General features: G+C 36.0%; 1 protein-coding gene across 2 annotated transcripts in view; it reads left to right on the top strand.

Annotated features, from left to right (window-relative positions):
* Window positions 1-27,476, top strand: part of TMEM117 (transmembrane protein 117) — a 556,152-nt gene that overhangs the window by 317,812 nt on the left and 210,864 nt on the right. For both annotated transcript variants that reach the window (XM_065887475.1, XM_065887476.1), the window contains one exon: window positions 16,265-16,362. In XM_065887475.1, the coding sequence (XP_065743547.1) occupies window positions 16,265-16,362 (98 nt within the window). The remainder of the gene's footprint in view (window positions 1-16,264; window positions 16,363-27,476) is intronic.

Raw genomic sequence — 27,476 nt, 5'->3', positions numbered from 1 at the left:
ATAGTGCTTAGTGGAGGTCACAGGTTAGTGGTCAGTGAGTATTTAGTAAATTGACCATTGCTTTAAATTGAGTTGAAGTAGCAACTTATTTTTTTCCCACAAGTAAAGAAGTACTTTAGTGTGTGGTGGTTCAAAAACCTTTAAAAGAAAAATATTTAATAAATACTTATAAAATATGTAAACATTTTCCAAATCGTGTGATAAAACATAAAGGACATTTTATTTGTGTATTTATGATCAGAATAAGCTTTACACATAAAGAGCAATGTATAAGGGTAAGATTGACACTAAATTGTGGCTCTAAGATGTTTCTTTCTAATTTTTCAGATTTAATGCAGTAATCACACCCCTTTGTATACCATTTCCTCAAATAATAATTTCAATCTTAGCGGAGTAGACCAGTAGTAGGGGAAGTGGGTTTGGGATAAAACTGTAAAGGATAATCTCATGTCAACCTCATTCCCACTCCCGCAGTAGAGTCTTCAGTAGCAGAGCCAGGGGGCCACGCATAGCATCCAAGGTCCTCTGCATCTGAAGCTTGGCCCTTGGCTTCCTGCTCTGTCTCTTAGGACATACTGGATGCTCAGTGTTTTCAGACTTTTCTAAATGGGGTTGTCATATTCCAAATGTAAGTGTCAGTGAGGGAAGAGGATTAAGAACAAGATGGCCTACTTTGGCTGTAAATGCTAAATTGCTCTGTGCATGTCATGAAACTCCTCTGTGTCTGCTTCACCATTTGTTAAATAAAGATTTTCAATTGATGATAAATTATTTGTTGTAATAAAACATCGATAATATTAATGAAGTAGACACAGAGCACACTGGCTCACAGCTTGGACTTTGGAATCGGGCATACTGGCATTTATTCTGCATCTTGGTTCTGTCACACTCTGTCCTTGGACCAGTTATCAAGCCTCCTCTGCTCCCAAAACTGGGAACACAGTAATGCCTAGATCATGGAGAAAATGCATGTGAATTTGCTGTCAATAAACATGTGTTAAACTCCCAAAGATATAAAGTGAAAACTTGATTAGCATCTACTCTGCTTCAGATTAAGGTAGAAATGAGTTATGTGTGGGGAGGGGAAGCATTTCTCAATTGCAGCCAGCTTTGTACTTGTAGACTGGAAAACAAAACAGAGAACCTATGAGTTTATTTGGATATGCACCTTTGAAACTTATTGAATATCTTTATTCATTCTAGAATTATTTCTAGACATGAATCTAGCCTTTCTAGGATTAGTGATGAAAACTTGGTATCTTTGTTAAAACATCATGTTCTGTACACTGCTAAAGCGAGCGTGATAGAAAGGGTGTGGAAAAATTGAACTGTTACTGGGAATATGGTGAACTAGATAACTGGGGAAAAGCAAAAACAATAACAAAATCAACCACCTTCCAATAACAAACACCTTGACTATATTCATATTTTTAAATAAAACAAATAGAAAATAAAAATAGCAATCTTTTCAAAACCATGGTCTTTTTCTTTTTGGAAAATAAAGGATATCCTTAGAGACCAAAAGTAAAATATGAATCAAACCCAGATAGTTAAGGAGAGGGACAGTGACTGGCCTGAGGGCATCTGCCCATTGTTAGTGACTTAGAGCTCTTTTTTTTACACTCATGTGAGGAAAAGAAGACAAAACTGAGGGTCCAGACGAGATGTACTGTCAAATTAGAAACAGTCAACAAAAAGCCAGGAACCTGGAAAAACTTCACTCTCAGTGAGAAACTTGACTGGTAAAAATTTGCCCTAAATAAGGAAACACCTTAGAAACTTGGCTGCCTTGTCATGGGTTCTGAAGAGAGGGGAAAATTAAGTCTCCCTGAGAATTTATAACCATAAACTGTTCCCCAAGTGGGTGGATGGCCCAAATTCTCACCTCCTGCGGGTTCATAAACTTTACACTAAGAATTTATTTTAAAGTGATCCCAGGTTAGAAGTTTTCTTAGGCCCTTCACAGAACCAAGCATGAATTCTCTCTGAGGGAACATGTTAACAAACCTGTCCTTAAAATATCTGCATAAATAAAATGCCAATAAACATGACTGTATAATCAAAAATTACAAAAGACACAATAAGTATCATGAGTAACAGCAGTAAATACAACTAGCAGAAACAGACCCACACAGATTTTAGTTTTTAGAATGTTCTATATAGCACATAAAAATGTATTTTCAAATAATATATTCAAATGAATAAAGAAGGAATTGAAAATGTAACTAAGGAATGGAAGACTGGGTAATTTGAAAATGACCCAAACAGAACTTTTAGGAATAAAAATACATAATGATTGAAATGAAAAATTATTTTTGGGTTAAAGAACATATTAGACAAAGATAGATAATTATTAAAGTTTAAAATACATCTGAAATATATTTTTCCATAGTGATATACAGAGAAATAGAAAATATTTAAAAGAAGGTAAGAGACATGAAGTGACAAGTTCTTATGTGCATCTAATCAAAATTCCAGAAGGTGGAAATAGGATGGGGTGAAGCAATATTTGAAGGAAAAAAAAAAAAGCTTAGATTTTACAAATGTTCAGCTTCCAGAATCACAACAAATTAAAAATAGGAAAAAAATTCCACCCCTAGACAAGTGGGAGTGAAACTACATATCACCAAAGGAAAAATAACCTTAAAAGTAACAAGAAAACAAAATAAATTACCTATAAAGAAATGAAAGATTGATGATTTCTAATCAGCAACAAAAGAGGCCAGGAGAATATCTTCCATATGTTAAAAGAAAATTTTCTTAGAACAGTAAAGCCCATAAAAACTCTTGTGTAACAATACCAGCCAAGTAGAAATTTTCAGAAAAAAGTAAAACAAACTTTATCTTTACAAACTCACTAAAGAAACTTCTCAAGGCAACATTACAATGAAGATATAAGAATAATGATTCTAAAAAGGCAATCTGAGATGCTAGATTTGTGGACAAAAAATGTTTAATATGCTTTTAAATATAAGCAAAAAATGACTGTGAAAAATTAACTATAATGACTTATTTGTTAAAAATAAGCAGGTGGTAATAAAAGCCAGATGGAACTAAAATTCTAGACAAATTTGCATGTAAGTTGGGAAGGGGTGATCAGAATTCAATCACTATAAGTTCTTTGAATTGTTTGGGAGTAGAGTAGTGATACTGATTAACTAGATTTTAGTAATTTATGTATACTGAGTAAAATTTCTAGGACAAATTCCTAGTAAATAGAAATAAATACTATAGCATCGAAATCAATACAGAAGAAAGAAATTAAGTGCAAATAAAAACTCAATCAATCTGAAAGAAGGCAAAAATGAAGGAAAAAAAGAAAAGTTGAAGTAATAGAGGTAAAAATGAAGTGGTAGAAATAAATTATATTAGTAAGCACAGCTAATGTAACTTTCTTAAAAGACAAAGATGGACAGATTAGCTTAAAGCAATTTTAAACTATAAGCTGTATATTAGTTTTCTGTTTCTACATAACAAGTTATCACAAATTTAGCAGCTTAACACAAAACCCATTCATTAGCTTACAGTTCTGTAGGTCAGAAGTCTGCATGAGCTCCACTGGGTTCTCTGTTTCAGATCTCACAAGTCTGGAATCAAAGTTTTGACCATCCTGGGCTCTTACCTGGAGGGTCTGGGGAAGAATCCCCTTCCAAGCTCATTCAGCTTGTTGGCAGAATTCACTGGATCAATTAGGCAAGGGTCATTTGGGATCATTCTTCAAATTCTGCCTGCCACATGCTGTTTTCAAGACTCATGCCCCAAATCTAAAGAAAAAGAAATTTTGAAAGTAAATGAATGGAAAATAGGTACTAGGGGAAGAGTATCCAAAATAAAATTGATGTAGTTACATTGATAGCAAGCAAAATAGACCTTTGGGAGGGAAAATAACGCCTTTTTAGGGTTAAAGAGAGTTAACCACTGGTTAAAATGAATTCACCAGGAAGGTGTAACAATTTTAAACTAATATGTACCCTATAACATACGTTCAAAATTTATGAAGTATAAATTGATAGAATTTAATAAGTGATAACTCCACCATCATAATACTTACAATAAAAAAAAGAAACACTGAAAATGAATAAATTAAGTGTACAGCATTAAGATCCTAGGGTGAATAAAAACCCTAAGCCAGATGCAGGAAAATCACACTGAATTATTCTGTTTAACTACAAATACACAAAATATATATAACTAAATAATATTTTATTATATTTGTGGTTGCATTCAGATGACATAAAGCCACAAAGAAAAACAAGAAAATGGGAATTATAAAATACAAGATTTAGAATTGTGGTTACCCCAAGGTAATTTGACTGGGAATAAGTACACAGAGGGCTTAAAAGTTTTTGTTTTTATTCTAGTTTTTTCAAGGTACGTACTGGAAGATGCTGTACTATTTATTTGTATTCTTTATGCCTTAATATACATTATATGTGCTTTGATATAGATGCAATTTTAATAATTTTAATTAAAACATCTTTTTTTTTTTTTTTTTTGCGGTATGTGGGCCTCTCACTGTTGTGGCCTCTCCCGTTGCGGAGCACAGGCTCCGGACGCACAGGCTCAGCGACCATGGCTCACGGGCCCAGCCGCTCCCGCGGCATGTGGGATCTTCCCGGACCGGGGCATGAACCCGTGTCCCCTGCATCGGTAGGTGGACTCTCAACCACTGCGCCCCCAGGGAAGCCCAAAACATCTTGAATATGTAGATGTCTGTGATATATTAACAAAACGACAGAAAACATATTGATTAATGCAACTTCCTAGGTTTAATTTTTAAAATATGCTCTAAAACCAATATTTTACTTGTATTTGAAATGAAAATATTTAGTTTTAGACACTGAATGCTGAAATAATAATCCCACTGCAAAGATACATATTTAGGATACTGCTTTTGAATTCTGAGCTTGCTGTTATGTCACCCAAACATTTAGTCCATAGTGTTATAATTATATCAGACACCAATATAACATAGAAATAATGCTTAAATTTATAAGGTATGTTACTTGGTGGTTGCCTTACTTGATAATCTCTCAAATTTTGAAAACAGAGCGAAGGTGGTTATGTCAGATGGTTGATTTATCAGCCTTTTCTTGAACTTACTTTTTACTAGCAGTAGGAATGACAAGCCAGTTCTTTTCAACCCACTGGCCTAGAGATTTGGATTTGTCACCTTTCAGAGTTGACTAAAACATTTTAATAAATATCATGCAAGCAGTATGGCAGGTTACATAGTGGTGTTGGGTCTGGGAGACTGAGCCAACTCCATTGATTCTGTCATTAGAGCTAGCATGTTTTAGGCATTTCACTCAGAAACTGGAATGCTGAGATCTTTAAAATGAGATTTATTTTCCCTTTAAGGAGATGTTTGCCCTTTCTGTGTTCTAAGGCTGCTTGGTGAATAATGGTTCTTATAATCACATTTCTGAAAGCATCTTTTATATATCTTTCTATTGGCCCTCCATTCATATGTACAGTCACAAAGCTACCATATTATGGCCTATTTTGTATAATTAATTTCTCTAGTAGCAATCTCTTATCTATGTTAACAAAATAAGGAAAGTATAGATGCTGAAAACTGCTTATTCCTTCAAGCCACAAAACAAAAATAAATGCTTAACCATGTAATATTAAGCTACTATCATTTGATAATTTAGCCACTCATAAGGAATAACATGGCAGAAGATAGTCTAAATATTTTTCTGCTGGTTTCTTGTTCAGCAAAATCAGTAATAATTCTAGTTCTTTCCACTTACTCTATATTATAATTCAAAGTGCTAGACAGCAAATTGTACTAGGGCACATTGTATTTATTCTGCATCTGTTAACACACTATTTGAAACTCTGCAGACCTTGCCTGGGAAGATACTTTTAGATTGTGTATATTTCTGTATTCAGGTAAGCCAGGTATCTTTTTCTAAGTGTTTCTATACACTGAAACATGCCCAATCTCCTTACTTAATAATAAAACAGTCCATGACTCTTTGTAAATCAGTAGGGATCCAGCAATAAGGTGCAACATATCACAAAAGCAGTGTAGGCTATCAATGGAGATAATAAGCAGGTGCATTAATATTCATGCCTTATGAAATCCTGGTTGTGCTTCTAAAAAGCGTAGAATACATTCCAGGTTTAATGTTCACCAGTAGATGTTTGCCAGTGATTTTCAGATATTTCTTGTAGCAATTCATTCAAGGCATCCCTAGGTAATTTAGGAAAATTTCATCTGTATTTTCCATTTACTTAATTGTATGCTCAGCTAATGTACCTCAGTGAGTATGCTGGTTGACCATTGGCTCTTTCTTTGACTCAGCTGGAAGTGCTGTTCTGTAAGACTGACTGTATGTGTGTGTCCGTGTGTGTAGTGGGGGTCAGGTGGCAGTGATAGGAGAAAAACTACATGCGTTGTCCTGTACAGTACAGTATTTCCTTACTGTCAAAAAGTGCATTTAGACTTTGTTTCCATATAGAGTGACCTAAAAGAGAGGATAAGAAAATAATGCTATGCTACAAGGAATGCAGAGATACCAATAAAACAGGACCACTACATAAAGATGCACAGGCTGGGTACTGTGCAAGTCCAGAGGCCACCACACACTACCCCCCCAGAGTTATACAATGTATCAACACCACAAAAAAAGCATATGAAAGTGTACTACTGTTGTCTTTAAAGTAGGGGATTGCTATGTGTCCTTACTTAGTTCATCTATAAATAAATTCATAATAAAGCAAATATATTATGCACATGGATAATGTGAGTAGCATGCATCTTAGACTTAATATCCTTGTTTGAAATTGTATTTGATTTCTTTATTTTTCCAGACATTGATAAAGACCACTTCTACCTCTTTTGGAATCTTAACTGTATACCTCCTGTGTCTTCCTACCTTTCCAAGAGGTGAAGGGGCGGGGTTGGGAGGAAAAGGAATATTCTACCATCCATGTACTACACTCCTAACACCACTACTGCTACTGCCGCTATTAGCACCACCATCACCACTAAACAGAGAATTCTGAAAGAGCTCTTTGGACTAATACTATTTATCCTAGCTTTCCCCACTGGTCTGTTCTGCATTCCATGCTCCTATTGATTCCCTTTGTTTACTCATTCATCCAGTTATCCTTTTATTCATTCATTCAATAAATGTTGACTGAGACCCTATAGTGTACTAGATAGAATGCTAGAGGATGGGGACAGAGAGTGAACAAAATATACAAAATCTCTGCAATCATGGAGCTTATATTCTGATAATGAGTAGGTTTGCAGGGTTAATTCAACCACTTTAAATCTTTTGCATTCTGCAGAGTCTCCCTTTACATTCAGGACATTGTTGCTAGAGCTGGGAGCTTTTACTTCCTCCCTATTTTGTATGAAGGGTTTATACCACACCAGCTTTTTATAAAAAATTTCAATTAACACTTTTATTTTGAGATAACTGAGTCATGTGCTATTGTAAGAAATACTACAGAGAAATCCCATACACCCATTATCCAGATTCCCCCACTGTTACTTCATAGTTCGGTATCACAGCTAGGATATTGACATTGGCACAATCCACCAGTCTTATACAGATTTCTCAAGTTTTACTAGTACTTATTTGTATGTGTGTATGTGTGTGTGTTTTTAGTTTTATACCATTTTATCACATATGTATGTTTGTGTATCCATCACCACAGTTAGGATACAGAACAATTCCATCACCACAGGGATCCCTCATTCTGCCTTATACAACCATATTCACCCCCTGACCTTTGCCACACCTTATTTCCTAACCCCTGGCAACCTCTAATCTGTTCTCCAGTTCAAAAATTTTGTCTGTTCAAAATGTAATCTAAATAGATTTGAAAAGTACGTGACCTTTTGGATTGACTTTTTTTTCACTCACCATAATTCTCTGGAAATTCATACAAATTGTTGTATGTGTCAGTAGTTTGTTCTTTTTCATTGCTAAGTACTATTCCATGACACAGATGTATAACCATGTATTTATCCACCAACTGAAGGATATCTAGATTGTTTCTAGTTTGGGGCTATTTTTAATAAAGCTGACATGAACATTTGTGTACAGATGTTTGTGTTATCATACATTGATTTTTGTGTAGGAAAAATGCCTAAGGGTGCAACTGTTGGACTGTGTTGAAATTGATGTATAGTTTCATAACAAACTGCCAAACTGTTTTCCAGAGTTTCTGTAACATTTCACTTTCCTGGAATATATGGGAGATAGTCTCCCACAATTTCTCCACACCCTCATCTTCATTTGGTGTTGTTACTGTTTTTCATTTTAGTCACTTAGGTAGGTTTTGTCTTTATATACTATTAGCCTTTGATGCATGGAACTAGAGTTTCAAGAATACATTGACATTTCCTTGACAATCTCTTAGGAGTATCTCAGTTCATTTGAAGACTTTTGCACTGCTGTTTGGTGACGAGAATATGTTTGTATCAGAAGATGCCAAGATTCCATAACAAAAAGTTAGGATCCCAAAGTAGACCTGAGAAAAAAATCACAAAGAACTCTCTACTTGTCATGATGATGTCAAGTTTGCTATTGTTGTGACTGTTCCGTAGAAGTAGGATGGACCCCATCTCAAATTTGTTCAAGTGTTGACAGTGATGATGCCACACTTGCACCAACAGAGTATGAAAAGGTTTATTCCTCCCATAATGAAGGTTCTCAGAGAGCATGGCGGCTCCCAAACAGGGCCAAAAATGGCTTGAAGGAGTCAGAAAAAGAGACTGACATGGGGTTTTTATGGTGGATTTGGGGTGGGTCTGGAATGAGAATTCCTGCTCGTGGTTTGGACTTCCTGCTGATGCCAAGGGAAGGAGTGCTAGGGTTTTCTCATCAACTTACCCAGATGTGGGGCAAAAGGAGAAGAGTGGATGGTGAAGCTTAAAAGTAGTCAGCTTTAAAAAAAAAAAAAAAAAAAAAAAGTAGTCAGCAGTCAAATATAAAAAAAAAAAAAAATGGAGTCAGACTTCTTACTATAATTTTGATGACATTGGGAAGAATTTGGGGATATATGGCTGCAGCATGAACAAGGACTTTCCATCAATCTGCTTGGAAGCATCGAAGTAAAATGAACAATTTAAAGAAATACTGGAGCCCTGCTCACCATCTTTTCTTCCTCTCCAACTTAAGCGCTGACATTTCCTGGTTTGTGACCAATGACTTATTACTCACTGTCATGCTCACGTTATTCATAATGATAAGCAATCTCTCCTCTTGGCCTGGGTATGTGAAGATTCTCTCATTTTGATATTGGCTTTGGCTATTGGTAAATCACTGTGTCCTGAACCATAATTCTTTGGGCAGCTAAAGCCCTCAAAAGTGAAGTTTGCTATTACAAATTAAAGGAACTTTGTTAACTTCCCATCCTGTCCCTGAATGAACACTATAGGGAATTTCAAAACACCTGCCAAAATATGGGTTTGCTTGGTATTGAAAATTTGGCATTAATTGCCTATTCATTCTTCGTAAGTGCCAGTTACTGGCGTATAATTCCATCTAAAGAATTCTGTACAATTAATGTGTACCTGTGATATGCCTCAATGAAACCTAAATAAAAGTGGCATCAATAAAGTCAGGAAAAGAATTTTGCAGCTGTGGGGCAGTACATTACTAATAATCTCAATTTACTTTCTTAACTGGACAAGGAACTAAAAACAAACAAAAAACAAATCTTGGTCATAGTAACAATTATATAAGGACCTTTATCCAAGTGTTTAAAAAGTAATTGTAGAAATCCATGAAAATCATCCATTGCTGATGGCATATTTTGATCTAATTTTCATGAGATGGAAGACACTATTAAATTGGGAAACTATTAGCACTATTATCTTTTTTTTTTTTTTTTGCGGTATGTGGGCCTCTCACTGTTGTGGCCTCTCCCGTTGCGGAGCACAGGCTCCGGACGCGCAGGCCCAGCGGCCATGGCTCACGGGCCCAGCTGCTCCGCGGCATGTTGGATCCTCCCGGACCAGGGCACAAACCCGTGTTCCCTGCATTGGCAGGCAGACTCTCAACCACTGTGCTACCAGGGAAGCCCCTTAGCACTATTATCTTTACGAGATGAAAATTATAAATGCTCTTACAGAATACTTATCATTCAATTAACTAAACACTTTTCCAAAATTCACTTATATAATAATATAGGTAGCCAGATAAACTAATTACATTTTTATATTACACATATGCTGAATATGAAGCAAAGCTTTTCTTCAGAATAATCTCTCAGAAAATCTGAAATTACCTTATGTTCAAATACCTACAAAATCTCATATTACGTTTCATTATTTTGTTTTGAATAAAGTTGTATTTGGGGAAGGCATTAATCTAAAACAGCGTTAAATAAAAACTAGCTTTGAATGCTATTTAGGTCATCTAATGAATACTATTAAAACAAGGAGACAAGTATATCACAGATGTAGTAATTATTTTTGATGGTATGGCCTCAAAATTGCCCAAAATACCTGTCATCATGAAAAGGCTTTTAATAATCATTTTAAATAACAATACAGAATTTCCATTTTAAAATAGGACGATTTGGGCAATGAACTAAAAGAGTGTGGAGGAGTATAAGTGTCAGAGATTCTAACTTTATCTTTAACTTTATCTGATTCTAACTAAATCACATCTCTAAATCAGAAGCATGATCTATGATGGAGGGTTGCCAAATGTAGTGACTGTCAAGTATGTTTCATGACAATGCTAAGAGGACATATGGTGACTACAGATCTCAGGCCAAGTTGGCAAAGAACAGTTCTCCAAAGTAGGTGGCCCTCCCTGAAAGGCCTGAAATAATGCGGATGGGGTGTTCTGATTGGGAGTGGGCCCTGTCACCCCTCAACATGAGCCTCTTACAGAATGCTAGTCCAGGGAAAACCTCACATCATTCAGAAGGCAATCCATTCCAAAGGAACCAGTATGAGAATTTTGTCATTAAGAATAAAAGCGGAAGAAAATAACAAGAAAATCCAATAACAGGTGAAGAACCCTCCACCAGAAAAATGATACCACAAGCCAGAGGAAAATTTTGATTAAAATATCCCAGTGAATTAAAAAAAATTAGTGAAATCATTGTCTTTATAAAATAAGGTTTCAAAGCAAAGATTCAAGAATGCAGAGAGGATGGTGTGAGACAGTAGAAGATGAAACAAGAGATGGTAGGCTCAGGAAAGGAATGCAGAAGAGAAAAATGTAGAGAAAAAAAGGTCAAATTGGAATCTCCACAAACATTAGTCAACACACCCAAAATCATAGTAAGGGATATGATATGACTGAGTGAGTGAAATTAAAAGTTAAAAAGAGGTGTAGACATAGAAGATAGAAAAAAAACCCAGAATCTGCATAATTGTGTCTCTAAAAAATAGAACTAAAAAAATGGATAAGTAAAGTAATGGTTAAGTATTCCCAGAAGACTTAATAGAATAAAGAAACATGTGAATCTTTAGACTTAAAGGGCAAATTGTGCCTAGAAAAGTGACAGACAGCAATCAATAAACTTAGCAAAATTATTACACTAAAAAAAAAGAGAGAGAGAGAATACTGTGGGCATCCAAGCAATTAAAAAATCAATTCACGGGGCTTCCCTGGTGGCGCAGTGGTTGAGAGTCCGCCTGCCAATGCAGGGGACACGGGTTTATTCCCCGGTCCGGGAAGATCCCACATGCCGCGGAGCGGCTGGGCCCGTGAGCCATGACCGCTGAGCCTGTGCGTCCGGAGCCTGTGCTCCGCAACGGGAGAGGCCATAGCAGTGAGAGGCCCGTGTACAGCAAAAAAAAAAAAAAAAAAAAAAAAATCATTTCACCTGTAAAGATGGAAAAAAATTTTCTGGTTCCAGTTTTCTGATACTGCTTCTTGGCATCACTCAACAGTGTTAAGAAAGTAAAACAATGCCTTCAATTCTAAGGAAAACAGTTGTGATTCAGTAACTTTATACTCAGCCTAATTACTGGTCATGTGTAAAGAAAATAAACAATTTGGTTGTAGGCTGCATTGTTTTCACAAATCTTCCAGAAGAATGTTATAGAGAAAAGTTCAGGCATTGGAAGTAGTGGAAAAACTCCAGCAGTAGTACTGGAAAAGATTGTTGAGGCAATTTGAACTAAGGTCAAAAGAAATGCATGGCTTCTGATTATAGACCAGAATATAGAGGTATTCCCAAACCATAATAACATAGAAATGATATATGGTGTAAAAAAGTATAATATTCTGAAGTTCACATCTTTTATAGATGAGGGGAAAAGGTATCATTTAAAGATGATAAATAAAATAGGGACTTAATATATTCAAAGAGTCAAAAAGTTAATAGGAAAAATAATATAATAAGTACAATAGGGTGATGGAGGGGGAGAAGGCAGAGGGAGAAGAAGCAGAAAAATAATTTTGTCAATGCTCATACTAGGGAATAAATAAAATCAACAGAAATAATAAAAAACATCTATTAAATGAAGTTTAATTATAAAGATAATAATCAGAAATAATAGAAACCTTTTATATTACAGTAAAATGCACATAAGAATGTAGGATAGAAGATGAAACAAAGAAGAAATATTTAAATAATTTTACAGGTACTGATGTAAATATAATAATGTTCAAGATATATTGTTAAATAGAGAAAAGTTGTAAAAGAGCATTGCAAAATTGTATGTGTACGTTTGTTCATTAATATCCTTAATGTATATGCTCGTGTATTAATGGCATAGCACCTATTTCTCTTAAATGATACTCCACTGCATAATAGCTATCTCAAGAGAGGCACTATGTAGCTACTGTTATTGTTATTATGTTATGACCTTGTATCCTAATAAATCAGTATTTTTTATTAATATCACATGCTTAACATAAAACTATATGTAGTACCTACATGTGAGTACCTACATGTACAGTTGGACTACTGACCTCCCTTCCCTTTGATTTTTCACAGCAAATTAATCTGTAATGTATTTTAACATTGTACTGTATCTTTGTCACTTTCTAACGGTTCAATATATGATAGTTTTGTCTTTATGGAAGAGATGAGACTGATTGTCAATCCCTTTGACTCCAAATCCAGTTATTCAACACAGTCACAGGAAGCAGAATGATAGACATCAACAGTAAACATCTATAATTATTATAACACCTGCTAACATGTATTGTGTGCCTATAGATGATGAATAAGAAACTGAGACACAGTGGTTGATTACTTTGCCCCAAATCAAAAAAATAGTAAGAGACAAAACTTGGATTAGAAGCCAGGGAGGCTGGCCCCAGAGCTGGTGCACATAACAGTACATTAGAAGTGTGACCCTGCTCACTAACTTCTCTTTCTCCATGGGCAAAAGGCAGGATATAATGACTTATTTTATAAAGTTGCTACAACAATTCTTAAGAAGAATACATCTAAGAGCTTTGTAATCCATGAAGCTCTCTAGCAAATGCCAGATATTACCAATGCCATTGTATCTTCTTGCTGCCCTTGTTACCACCATGTCATATAGGCTAAACTCACAGAGGAGCGAAGTTTTCACTTAGATTGCTGTAGAGATCACTTGCTTTTATGATCATTTACTGACTTTTAAATCTCAACATGCATGTTCCTGCTCAGATTGTACTATACTCAAGCCCCAAGATAAGCTTATATTCTACTGAGAAAGACTGCCAACAAGGCATAAGGGACGTAATGAAGTTCTGAGTTTTTTGCAAAGACCTAGCAGAGAGGAAAGGAGAAGGGAAGGATTGTGAGACTCAAAGATTTAGACAAATATCTCCCAGCTTAGAAAGAAAGACCAGCAATTTCAAATTCTAATAATCTTCTCTGGAGTGAAGCATCAACAAGTTTCACATTGTATTTATGCTACACAGCAATATTTTTGCATTGTCCTCAGTCCCCCCTTTCCTGCATGTATTCCCACAAAGACTGTCCTTGACCAACACCAGAAATGAATTTGATTACTCTAATGCAGAAGGTAATTGGATTTTTCTTTATTGAATGCATCCCTTTAATGACTGTCTCTGCTCCTGCCAATTTAGCTGCAAGTGACCTGACATTGATCTGATGATATGACTTAAAGAGTTGGAGCTGGGAGTGAAAAAGACCAGCTGTCTGGCATCAGAAAAAATGTTTTTTTGCCTCATCTTGCTATTTTCCTGAGAAAATCCTTTGTCCTTGAATGTCATTTTTCCAAAACATGCTGCTGTGATAATTGGTCATATAGCAGCAGATTGCTTCCTTCTAGAAAATATGATAAGTATTTCCCAGAAATTCAAAGGATCGTGAGAGATTACTACAACTATATGCCAATAAAATGGACAACCTGGAAGAAATGGACACATTCTTAGAAAAGCACAACCTTCCGAGGCTGAACCAGGAAGAAATAGAAAATATAAACAGACTAATCACAAACACTGAAATTGAAACTGTGATTAAAAATCTTCCAACAAACAAAAGCCCAGGACCAGATGGCTTCTCAGGCAAATTCTATCAAACATTTAGAAGAGCTAACACCTATCCTTCTCAAACTCTTCCAAAATATAGCAGAGGGAGGAACACTCCCAAACTCATTCTACAAGGACACCATCACCCTGATACCAAAACCAGACAAAGATGACACACACACAAAAAACTACAGGCCAATATCACTGATGAACATAGATGCCAAAAACCTCAAGAAAATACTAGCAAACAGAATCCAACAGCACATTAAAAGGATTATACACTGTGATCAAGTGGGGTTTATCCCAGGAATGCAAGGATTCTTCCATATACACAAATCAATCAATGTGATACACCATATTAACAAATTGAAGGAGAAAAACCATATGATCATCTCAGTAGATGCAGAAAAAGCTTTTGACAAAATTTAACACCCATTTATGATAAAAAACCCTCCAGAAAGTAAGCATAGAGGCAACTTACCTCAACATAATAAAGGCCATATATGACAAACCCACAGCCAACATTGCTCTCAATGGTGAAAAACTGAAACCATTTCCACTAAGATCAGGAACAAGACAAGGTTGCCCACTCTCACCACTCTTATTCAACATAGTTTTGGAAGTTTTAGCCACAGCAATCAGAGGAGAAAAAGAAGTAAAAAGAATCCAAATAGGAAAAGAAGAAGTAAAATTGTCACTGTTTGCAGATGACATGATACTATACCTAGAGAATCCTAATGATGCTACCAGAAAACTACTAGAGCTAATCAATGAATTTGGTAAAGTAGCAGGATACAAAATTAATGCACAGAAATCTCTTGTATTCCTATACACTAATGATGAAAAATCTGAAAGAGAAATTAAGGCAACACTCGTATTTACCACTGCAACAAAAAGAATAAAATACCTAGGAATAAACCTACCTAAGGAGACAAAAGACCTGTATGCAGAAAACTATAAGACACTGATGAAAGAAATTAAAGAAGATACAAACAGATGGAGAGATATACCATGTTCTTGGATGGGAAGAATCAACATTGTGAAAATGACTGTACTACCCAAAGCATTCTACAGATTCAGTGCAATCCCTATCAAACTACCAATGGCATTTTTCACAGAACTAGAACAAAAAATTTCACAGTTTGTATGGAAACACGAAAGACCCTGAATGGCCATAGCAATCTTGAGAAAGAAAAATGGAGCTGGAGGAATCAGGCTCCCACAGTTGGAGGGAATGGTGAAAACATCACAGTGGTGATGTGACTTTACCCAAGACGGGCAGGATTTGTGCACCTGAGAAAAAGAGGTGGAACAGTTTTGGAACAATACTGGATAATTAGAATAATATGCCATAAAAAGGGTTCATGTCTTATATCTCACACATCATTGAAGGGAAAAAGGGAGAGAAAGGAAGGTAATATTTTGCTAGTGATATAGGTAAAAATCTAGACACATCAGGAAATGTTTGAATTTTGGAGTTTCTGATTTAGACAAACTTAAAAAGAATATGACATTTTATTTATTATGTTTTTGTTTCTATGGAGAAGTTAATAGTATCTTAAAGATGCCTCCTTAGATAAGGTAATCTTGATGTTTTTTTAAAAAATATCACTATTTGATACGTTGAACAGCCTTAAATATGCTCATTCATTATGTGAAGTCAAATGAACTGTTAAAACTTTTAACTAAAGCATATTCTTCTAATTTTCATCTCTGCATATATTCTAATGTTAAAATACATACATATTTTATTCTTAACAAAATGTGAATTATATACATATTTAAACCTGAATGGAAGATTTCTGAAAGTGCTAAATAAGTTTCTTTCATTGCTTCAGGTCACTGATATGATGCTTCAGGACAAGCCCTATCCTGATTGGGGAAAATCTGCAAGAGCTTTCTGGAAGAAAGGAAATGTTAGGATTATTTTATTCTGGTAAGAGATTGTTTCATTTATTGGCATATGTCTTGCCTCATTCACAAGGACTTGGGGTAGATTTCGGTTTCTTTAGATATATAAAATTCTATCTAGAGAGGCACTTCTAGTGGACACTGTGCTCCATTAAAATGATGAAAACCATTATCCTATTTATCAATTAATTTCTGCTTACACATTTTTGCATATACACATTTACAAGAGATACATTTACTAATATAGTAAAGTGAATAAGATTTTACCAGAGGTAAGTAGGTTTCTGAGTCAGCAAAAATAAGCTATAGGTTTCATCAATGGAATCGGGTATAAAAATGTCCCCAGTGAGTACTGAATTTCCAGTGTATTTGACAGGATATAATTTTGCTTTGAAGAAATCATACAGTGAAGGAACCTCTTTACAGACCACATCTGGCTCTTTGGCACTTCTTTTTGTACCAATAATTTCCTTTAGCTCTCCAGCCCAATCATTGCAATTAAAAAACAATCCATGTCTTATGGAACTTTGTCTTTTGTGGAGTCAACATTATTTATGTATATCTGAAGAGGCTTAGACAGAAATGGTAGGAATATAGAGACAGCAAGAAGGGCACTTCCACCAGGCCGTGTGACAGTGATTCAACCCGATGTATGAAAAGTTATCTACATTAACACCCAGAAGCCTTTTAATTGATGATGACTTGTGCTTCCTAAATTGCATTCTGTTCACCTGCCTTTCGAAATGAAAAAAAAAAAAAGTCTGTTTATTCTTGGATCTAACTCTGAGGGTTGATTTTTTTTCATGTACAAGCTACAAAAGTCATGGTCACTAAGTACTTGGGGGAAAATATACACTCTAAGCTATCTTTGTGCTTTAGCACTATTACTAAATGTTGCTTCAGATGTATGGCATTTTGAACTCAATTAACAGCAAGTAAACAAAAAGATTTTTCAATAACGTTGTAAAAATGAATATGATTTTGTAGATGTTTATTCACAACTTGCCTCAGAGTCAAGTGTGGCCTATTTTATGGCACATTTACTTCATATTGTTTCCTGTTTGTAAATTCCCCATGTAGCTTGACTAAATAATATGTAATATTATAATTTTAGCAAGTATTCATTGAAGATATGTTTTGCTCCAGGCACTATGCTAAGAACTTACTCATTTAATCCTGATAACCCTGTAAGTAAGTGCTATTATTATAAGCATAGGTCTCTGAATTCAGGGCCCAAGTTACTAAGCATTATATTAGACTGTCTCTAGAAAAACAAAGGATACATCGGTGTGCAAATTCCAAATGATTATCCTTAATCCTTGTTTAGATAATGGTGCTAAACAAGAACGTGAGATTCTGGGAAATCATTCTACCCTATAGAATTGTGTACAGGGGTTTTAAGAACCATAATTTAAAAGGAGATAAACTCTAATATTAAAAGTCTTTATGAACTATCTCTCTTTTAAAATATCTACTTACTATGTTTACAGATATTTTGTATCATTTAATGTATCTTCGAAGGCAGCCCGTTGATTATTGTTCAATGTGGCCAGTTACCAAGGTCACACGTATATCATTTGCAAAGATGAGCCATGCATATCTGAATGCCTCTATTATTGTTGTCATTAGCTACTCTTAGTTGCAATTGTTGTTTCAGAGGAGAGGAATCCATACTAGATTTCTCCTTAATCATCTTAGTACATTTTCCTTGAACGTTATTACTCAAATCTATGTATTACCAATCTCTGTTTATACAAGTGTGTTTATTTTTGACATATGTGATAACACAGTCCCAATGGATAATCTAAAGCATATTTTGAATGTTGTAAAATAATTTGATTAGTCACTGACAAATAGATAATATTCTTAAATGGAGAGCAAACTAAAATTCACACTTATTCTTATAGTCATTGTTTCTGTAAAATTATTGATTATTAGGTAATATATTTGAGAGATGATTTTTATTGTTATGTTTCAGAAGTAATATTTCAAATCATGGAGAGCATAAAACAACTGGAGGAAAATTTAAATGCCGCTTTGAATATATTTTTTCCTATTTTATCCATTACATACCGTTAGATTATCTTGACAACAGTATTCATAGTTTTAAAAAAGAAAAATCTGATGCAAAATATTGAACATGGAAATTATGTGGGAAGCAAAAAATCTCCCTGTTTGTTCATACTTTTCAGATAAAAGGGATTTAGCAAGTGTAAAGGACATTTGTTTTTTTAGCTCTAGGAGATAAAAATACAGAAATCATTGGCAAGGTTTTAAATGAAATAAAAGATAGTATTTACATACTATGTGTCACCCACTCAAAAAGAGGTATTTTCTTTTGGTTTTACCCTAGTTAAGGAGAGACATATTCATGTAATAAATCTGTGGTGAAGAAATTTTGCAAAGGAAAGCTTTTATACATTGCAATGTGATTATGAGTTTAAACAGTACAACATGCAATTTTGTTGTAGTAAACTTACCTTTACCTAAGTGTAGCTGCTTTAACTCACAAATGCCTGTCAGAAACTATTTCATTTCATTTACAACTGTGTGGCTAAGTTCTTTCTGATTCTTAGTGATAGATGTCTCTACATTGGAAAGGATGGTTCCTATTTCTTTCTGTAATTGTGCAAAGATGAGTCTGCTATAACACATGGGCCTTTATGCCTGGGAGGAGACTAAATTGTGGTTGATTTGAAAATACTAAATGGGAAAGGGCAGACTATTTATAGAACTTCCCTTCCAAAGCCCCATTCCCAGCCCTTTTGTTAATTAAAAAGAATAAAAATTTAAATCAAAATCCTAGGTTAATGCCATATAGTGTTCTATTTTCCAGAGGGGCTACCAATACCCATTTTCACTCACCTGTGTCTGAAGTAAATGTATACATAAACGTAGACATAAAAAAAATAAGTAGTATGATATTTATATTAGCTTCTATCTCCCCACTTTATTTACTCTCTAGAGACACAATTTATATGCTTTTGAGGGGAAGCATCTTGGGATATTTCCCAAAGGCTCAACTTTTTAAAAAATAAGGAAGACACTCTTCTGTGATTAGTCGGGGAATTGGTGGAGGAAGGAGTTAGGAGAGCTCGTGGTCATTAGGGCTTCCTGGATAATTCAATTCCTTGCCTTGGAGACACACGAGAGGTTTGTACCTTTCTGCCCCCTCTGATCACATGACTTGCTTAGACCAATTAAAATGTGAGTGAAAGAGGCTTGTGTCACCTCTAGGTAGAAGCATTTAATTGCCAGCGAGAAGCACTGAAAGGGGCTCCTTTCTAGGTAGCCGTTGTGGAAGTTTGTGTCTAGCTGGAGCACTTGTCATTCAGGTTCCCTGAATGACCTGGATAAGCCCAGCATCCTTTACAACACATGTAGTGTGAGCGAGGAATATACCTCTGCAAATGGTAAGCCATTGAGATTGGGGGATTATTTGATACTGCAACATAAATCAGCCTATCCTGATGTATCCAGTCACTGATCCCTGGAAATGGAGTGCTGTCACAGCAGAAAGCAGAAATTCTAGTCTTGAGGGCTGGACAGCAAATGGCAAGAAAACTAATGAAGGCTGGAAAGATAGTAATACAGGTATTATAGTGGCAAAGCATTTGGTAAAAACTGTGGTCTGTGATTACTTAGATGCCTGGAAATTGGAAAACATAGCGCATTGCTGTGTGCATCTGTGTACAACTGTCCACTTCAATTCCACTCTGTTGCACAGAGAAAATTATGTGGGTTTTTTTGATGATTAGTATATTTATATTTTTAAAAAGTACTTTATCTAGTGCTCTCATGGTTTGGGTGGGCATCTTTTGATCTTGATTAACTTTATTCTTGACTGAGAAACAAATGAGATGCTGCTGGTTTTCCTGCTTTGAGTTTCATGGTTATTATTCAAGTCTAACAAGGTTGTTTAACTTTGACCATTCAAGAGCTAATCAAGAAACAATTATTGTCTTTTTTTTTTTAATGGGGAAACGTCTTTATTTTTTTTATTTTTATTTTTTTAACATCTTTATTGGAGTATAATTGCTTTACAATGGTGTGTTAGTTTCTGCTTTAGAACAAAGTGAACCAGCTATACATATACATATATCCCCATATCTCTTCCCTCTCGCATCTCCCTCCCTCCCACACTCCCTATCCTACCCCTCTAGGTGGTCACAAAGCACCGAGCTGATCTCCCTGTGCTCTGCAGCTGCTTCCCACTAGCTACCTATTTTACATTTGGTGGTGCATATATGTCCATGCCACTCTCTCGCTTTGTCCCAGCTTACCCTTCCCCCTCCCTGTGTCCTCAAGTACATTCTCTAGTAGGTCTGAGTCTTCATTCCCATCCTTCCCCTAGGTTCTTCATTACCATTTTTTTTTTTTTTAGATTCCATATATATGCGTTAGCATATGGTATTTGTTTTTCTCTTTCTGACTTACTTCACTCTGTATGACAGACTCTAAGTCCATCCACCTCACTACAAATAACTCAATTTCGTTTCTTTTTATTGCTGAGTAATATTCCATTGTATATATGTGCCACATCTTCTTTATCCATTCATCTGTTGATGGACACTTAGGTTGCTTCCATGTCCTGGCTATTGTAAATAGAGCTGCAATGAACATTGTGGTACATGACTCTTTTTGAATTATGGTTTTCTCAGGGTATATGCCCAGTAGTGGGATTGCTGGGTCATATGTTAGTTCTCTTTGTAGTTTTTTAGGGAACCTCCATACTGTTCTCCATAGTGGCTATATCAATTTACATTCCCACCAACAGTGCAAGAGGGTTCCCTTTTCTCCACACCCTGTCCAGCATTTATTGTTTGTACATTTTTTGGTGATGGCCATTCTGACTGGTGTGAGGTGATATCTCATTGTAGTTTTGATTTGCATTTCTCTAATGATTAATGATGTTGAGCATTCTTTCATGTGTTTGTTGACAATCTGTATATCTTCTTTGGAGAAATGTCTGTTTATATCTTCTGCCCATGTTTGGATTGGGTTGTTTTTTTTTTTTGATATTGAGCTGCATGAGCTGCTTGTAAATTTTGGAGATTAATCCTTTGTCAGTTGCTCCATTTGCAAATATTTTCTCCCATTCTGAGGGTTTTCTTTTCAGCTTGTTTATGGTTTCCTTTGCTGTGCAAAAGCTTTTAAGTTTCATTGGGTCCCATTTGTTTATTTTTATTTCCATTTCTCTGGGAGGTGGGTCAAAAAGGATCTTGCTGTGATTTATGTCATAGAGTGTTCTGCCTATATTTTCCTCTAAGAGTTTTATAGTGTCTGGCCTTACATTTAGGTCTGTAATCCAATTTGAGCTTATTTTTGTGTATGGTGTTAGGGAGTGTTCTAATTTTATTGTTTTCCATGTAGCTATCCAGTTTTCCCAGCACCACTTATTGAAGAGGCTGTCTTTTCTCCATTGTATATTCTTGCCTCCTTTATCAAAAGTAAGGTGACCCTATGTGCGTGGGTTTATCTCTGGGCCTTCTATTCTGTTCCATTGATCTATATTTCTGTTTTTGTGCCAGTACCATACTGTCTTGATTACTGTAGCTTTGTAGTATAGTCTGAACTCAGGGAGACTGATTCCTCCAGCTCCATTTTTCTTTCTCAAGATTGCTTTGGGGGCTTCCCTGGTGGCGCAGTGGTTGGGAGTCCGCATGCCGATGCAGGGAACACGGGTTCGTGCCCGGGTCCGGGAAGATCTCACATGGCGCGGAGCGGCTGGGCCCGTGAGCCATGGCCGCTGAGCCTGCGCGTCCGGAGCCTGGGCTCCGCAACGGGAGAGGCCGCAACAGTGAGAGGCCTGCGTACCGCAAAAAAAAAAAAAAAAAAAAAAAAAAAAAAGATTGCTTTGGCTATTCGGGGTCTTTTGTGTTTCCGTACAAATTGTGAAATTTTTTGTTCTAGTTCTGTGAAAAATGCCATTGGTAGTTTGATAAGGATTGCATTGAATCTGTAGATTGCTTTGGGTAGTATAGTCATTTTCACAATGTTGATTCTTCCAATCCAAGATTGTGGTATATCTCTCCAACTGTTTGTATCATCTTTAATTTCTTTCATCAGTGTCTTATAGTTTTCTGCATACAGGTCTTTTGTTTCCTTAGGTAGATTTGTTCCTAGGTATTTGACTCTTTTTGTTGCAATGGTAAATGGGTGTGTTTCCTTAATTTCACTTTAAGAAACAATTATTGTCTTAACATACATGTGTGGAAGAGTAGCATGATAATAATAATAATAAATGGAATAAACTAATAAAAACGACCTGAGAATCAGGGGAAATGTCAGTTAGAAGCGTTTTAGTAATAGTTCTACTAATATCCAACTGTGTGACCTGTATGACTACTTTGAGTTTCCATTTTCTTTTCTGTAAAAGGGATGTTTTGTTATTTTTTGTGGTCCTTTTCAGCTCTACAATGCTATTTTCTACTGTAAGATTAAGGTGTGGGAGAGTGAGTAATTCTGTCTGCTTTTCTCCAGAGGCCAGAATATGCACTGCTATAGTCTGAATGTTTGTATCCCTCCAAAATTCCTGTGTTGAAATCCTCATGCCCTATGTGATGGTATTAGGCAGTAGGGCCTTTAGAAAGTGCTTAGGTCATGATGGTGGAGCCCTCAGAAATGGGATAAGTGAGTTTATAAAAAAGCCCTCACAGAGACCTCTAGCCCTTTCCACCATGTGAGGACACAGAGAGAAGGTGCCAGCTATGAATTAGGAAGGAGGCGCTTACCAAACATAACCATGCTTGTGCCTTTATCTTGGACTTCCAGCCTCCAGAATTGTGAGAAATAAATATCTGTTGTATATAAGCCACCAAGTGTGTGATACTTTGTCATAAAAGCCCAAATGGACTAAGATATGCGTCAATGAGTGTTAAGTCACATGGAAGCAGCTTTGGATACATGTATGAAAGAATTCCCTAATAATGAGAGCGTCTGAGTGCTGAATGAGCCTGCCTGATGAACTGCTGAAATCCCCATCAGTGGAAGTATTCCTGCCAAGGCTACATAATCTTTCAGGGATGCTATACAGGATTTTCACAATGAATGAGAAAAAAGTAAATCACTTTAAATTTTCATCAAACTTGAAGGTTCTCTGACTCGACATTTTTAACTAGAAAAGTACTACATATTGATTTTTAATAGAGAGGATGCTAATTATATTTTAATATGCTCTATAATGCCATCATCATTATGAACAGAATTTTTACATTAGACAATGATTCATGAAAGTTTCCAGGGGCAACTAGATTATGCACAGCATTTTGCCTCACTTCCTAAATAATAAATTAGCCCATATCTTCTCTCTGGATGGATTTTGTCTTTTTGCCTTCAGCCTTCCTTCTATCTCAACATGTCTCTTTAATTAAAAGCTGCCTCTGTGAGGAAAAGCAGAACATTTTTAGCCCAAAGCATGTAACTGTACCAACTGAATCAGTCACCTTAACTTTAAACATTGCACTAAGTTAACAAGCTCCATTTAAATCTGGCTACTTCTCAGCAGAAGAATCCAAGGATATGCTTCACCTGGTTTTCTTGCTAGATGTTTCCCACTTCTGGCTAAAAAGATGATTGATGTTGCATTACTGTTTTGTTGAATTAATGTGTTGTCATATTATTTAGAGATTTTCATTTAAAAAGTAAATTCTGTATTTATACCTGAGGGATTTAACTCTCAGGTGTATATTTATGCCTGGGCATTAACACAATCCCATGCCCTTCGAGACTTAATTTTGCTGAATCAAGAGCAAGTCTTGTTTGCATTTAACTTATTTAAGTAAATGCTTAAGCTCTGAGTACAATATGAAGTAGTGGTTAGAAGCAGACTCTGAAGCCAGTTGCCTGACTTTCGGTCCTGGTTTTACTACTTACTATTGTGTTAGTTGTTTTAACTGGTATTATGACATGTTATGACTGGTATTATGAGCACCAGGTGCTCTCCATGTTGCTGAGAATACAACTTTGAGAGAGAAAATAAGGACTCTGACAGCACAATTTTCTATCCAGTGAGAAATGTGGGGGCAGGAGGTAATACCCACCAAGGTGTAGGTTCAAGGTGAGCTCTCGGGATGGTTTTGCTAGGGCTGAAGTGTCATCTCAGGATAAGTAGGGGCCAGAAACATGGTGATTGGTTAGGTATGTCGAGTGAGGCAGAGGGAGAAGTTTAGGGTATCGTTGAGTAGTTAGGCTTGAGCAGCTGAACAGGAGCTTATGTTACTCACTGAGACAGGAGATCCTGGTGGAGAACTGAGTCTTAAATGGAGGCATAATGAATCCAGGCTTGAGCATGCTGAACCTGATGTACTAATCGAGATACCTAGTAAGCAGGTCCTTTTATGGGATCTGCAGCTGAGGAGTGAGGGAGTGAGGTCTGAGACAGAAATATAACTAATATTTATTTCTTGGTTTACATTTTTATACTTTTGTAGATGTCATTATCTACATGAATGGGGTGTTTGAGTGGGTGTACAGTGAAAATAAAAGATCTACTAGAGTAAACCTACGGAGCTCTTTTATTTGGGAGCAGGCAGAAGAGGCATCTGGAGAGAAGAAGACAGAAAGAGGGGACAAAAAGAATGAAAAGTCCGAAAAGGGTGTGTCATAGATGCCAAGAGAAGAGAGAATATCAAGAGATATAACAATGTCAATAGTCAAATGCTAGCAATATATCAAATAATATCAAAATGCAAAGTGTCTATGGGATTTCACTCTAAGAGGACCATCAGTGATGAGCTTGGCAAGAATGTTTTTCTAGAATGTTGCTGATAGATGCTAGACTTGTACAGGGTCAACCCACGATTAGGACAGGAGGAAATAGGAACAGGGAGGATATTCAGAAGGTGAGAGAGAAGGCTGGAGGGATATCTATATGTAAACATGAATAATCCCCAGGAAAATTTTAAATGTATTTACTGATTTGGCTATTAATTGATTTTTCTTGTCCAGAGCATATTCATTTTTCTCCCAAGAGATAGAGGTCATTTCGAATTACTTGTTGCCCAGGTACTGAATAAAAGGCTCTTAAATTAAATTCTGTGGTGAAATTTCACTCTTTGTTATTCTCATTTTTTAGTAGAAAGATAGAGAATAAATAGTTCATAGGGTTTTAAATTTAAAAACCTTTAAAAATTTAAAGAAATGCATTAAAATCAAAATGGTGGCTAAGTTCTCTACATATTTATGCTCAGATCATATTACTTGAGAGCAGGATAGCATCTCACTTATCGTGTCCCTAGGACTTAACATGGTGCCTGGCACACAGTAAGCATTAAATACACTCTTGCTGAGTTAACTACTTTGGTGAGGACTTTCAAATATATAATACTCTAGGACAGTTTTGAAAATTTCTTTAGATAGAGGACTTCACTGAAGACGATAAAAGGATGATTAAAAGTATTTTGACTTTGTGATTAACTGATGCTTTATAAGAAGATATATAATCCTTATGAATTTTTTTCTGAAAAATTTTTAGAAATATTTATTTTCAGTATTTTAAAAAAATCGTCTTGGTTGCAAATTATGTGCTTTACCTACAACTAGAAGGTGCATTTAAAAATCGTGGGATATGTTTCTACAGTGATGCAATGTCAGCCCCACACTGACCGTGAGGGTCTTTAACTTAGAATCTTTTCCTCATCTCTTAAAGGTGAGTAAGGTTTAAGGAAAAAGGATTAATTAAAGTGTTACATTAGTTACTAGTAACCTCCCTATTATAGGCCTTCATTCTAATAGCTAAAGTCTGGAATAGCAACTCTGAGTCCAAGAACAATCCTCCAATTTATGAATCTTTGAAAGAAAATGCCCTTTAATAAAGGCTTGGAAATACTGCATAGTTTTTCTGTATAACAGCTGTTGGTAGAACATAGTTATTCCTCTTCAGTCTTAAATTTATTGGTTGAATGGAATACTCCCCTGAGCTGGGAGACCTAAGTCATACTTATTAAATTTCTAAAGTATAGGTCATGTTTTCAAAGGTCTCTGAGTTCGTATATAATAGTATAAATGCACAAAATTAAAATAGAAACAATAAATTCTAGAAGAATAGAAAGCAACATTTAACCAAATTTAATGACTCGATCCATTTCAGCAGTGTGGGAAACCCTGCCTGTCTTTTCCTTCTTTGTCATGAGTGTGTGCTCCCTGTCGCACCATCTCTAATAGACGAAAAATGCAAATCTTTCATATTAACAAAACTCCAAGTATTTCTATGACTCCACCTGTTAGAAAGACCAGATATTATTTTCACTTTTGCTATTTCCCCACATCTCCCAGTAACCATTGGTAGAATTCTTTGAGGTATTTATCTTCATCCTGAAAATATTTACAAAGTGGCCACAATACAAATGTCTTAGAGTAAAATGTCTTTGCTAGCATAAAAATCCTCCTTAAAAACATGTTTGTTTTTATGTGCTTTGGTCAAACCTGCCTATTAGGATTAAGGTTTCCTATTCAGGAGACAATTATCATATCAGAAGAGCTGTCATTCTTTATTTAAATCCCTCCCATCAGCTTTTTGTAGATTGAATGGGCCGAGAAAACATCTCAGTGTCACCAAGGTACAGCTGGTTGTTTAGTGCCCATGATTCACTATGGTTCACATCCAATGCTGAGATCTGCAAGCCACCAATTCAGTTTTTTGGTGCATTAGTCACTGTTGGAAACTCACAACTGATCGATTTTCAAACCAGAATTGCTGGTAACTAATACTCCGATGTTCTCTGCAAGGCAACTCTTTTACCATTATCAACTGGAAGTGAATCATTGTTTATTTCATGAACCACTGATCAAAATTAAGGGAGATGAAGAGTGCAGGCAGGGTTCATCCAAAACAAGCTGAGGCCTCTGACAGTCCCCATCAATGTGCAGTTTCTTTCTGGTACCAGACTGCTGCTATCACCCAGATCTAATATGAATTCACCCCATTAGCTCTGGTCCCAAAATGCCAGCTCTTGTTTTCAGAGTATCCTATTCATACATTCCCCCCACCCCTGCCGGCCAGAGCTCCCTGTGCCTTCTCTCTTTAGAAGAAGGGATGGAGGCATTAATCATATTAAAGGCTGAAATGCTTTGATGTTTGCTGTTGCACCTAGGAAGCTTTCTGATGAACTAGAGGTAGAATGTATAGGCAGGTGTCCA

Source organism: Phocoena phocoena, chromosome 11, assembly GCF_963924675.1.
Source record: "Phocoena phocoena chromosome 11, mPhoPho1.1, whole genome shotgun sequence".
Classification (NCBI taxonomy): domain Eukaryota; kingdom Metazoa; phylum Chordata; class Mammalia; order Artiodactyla; family Phocoenidae; genus Phocoena; species Phocoena phocoena.
This window is presented reverse-complemented; position numbering and strand designations above follow the sequence as displayed.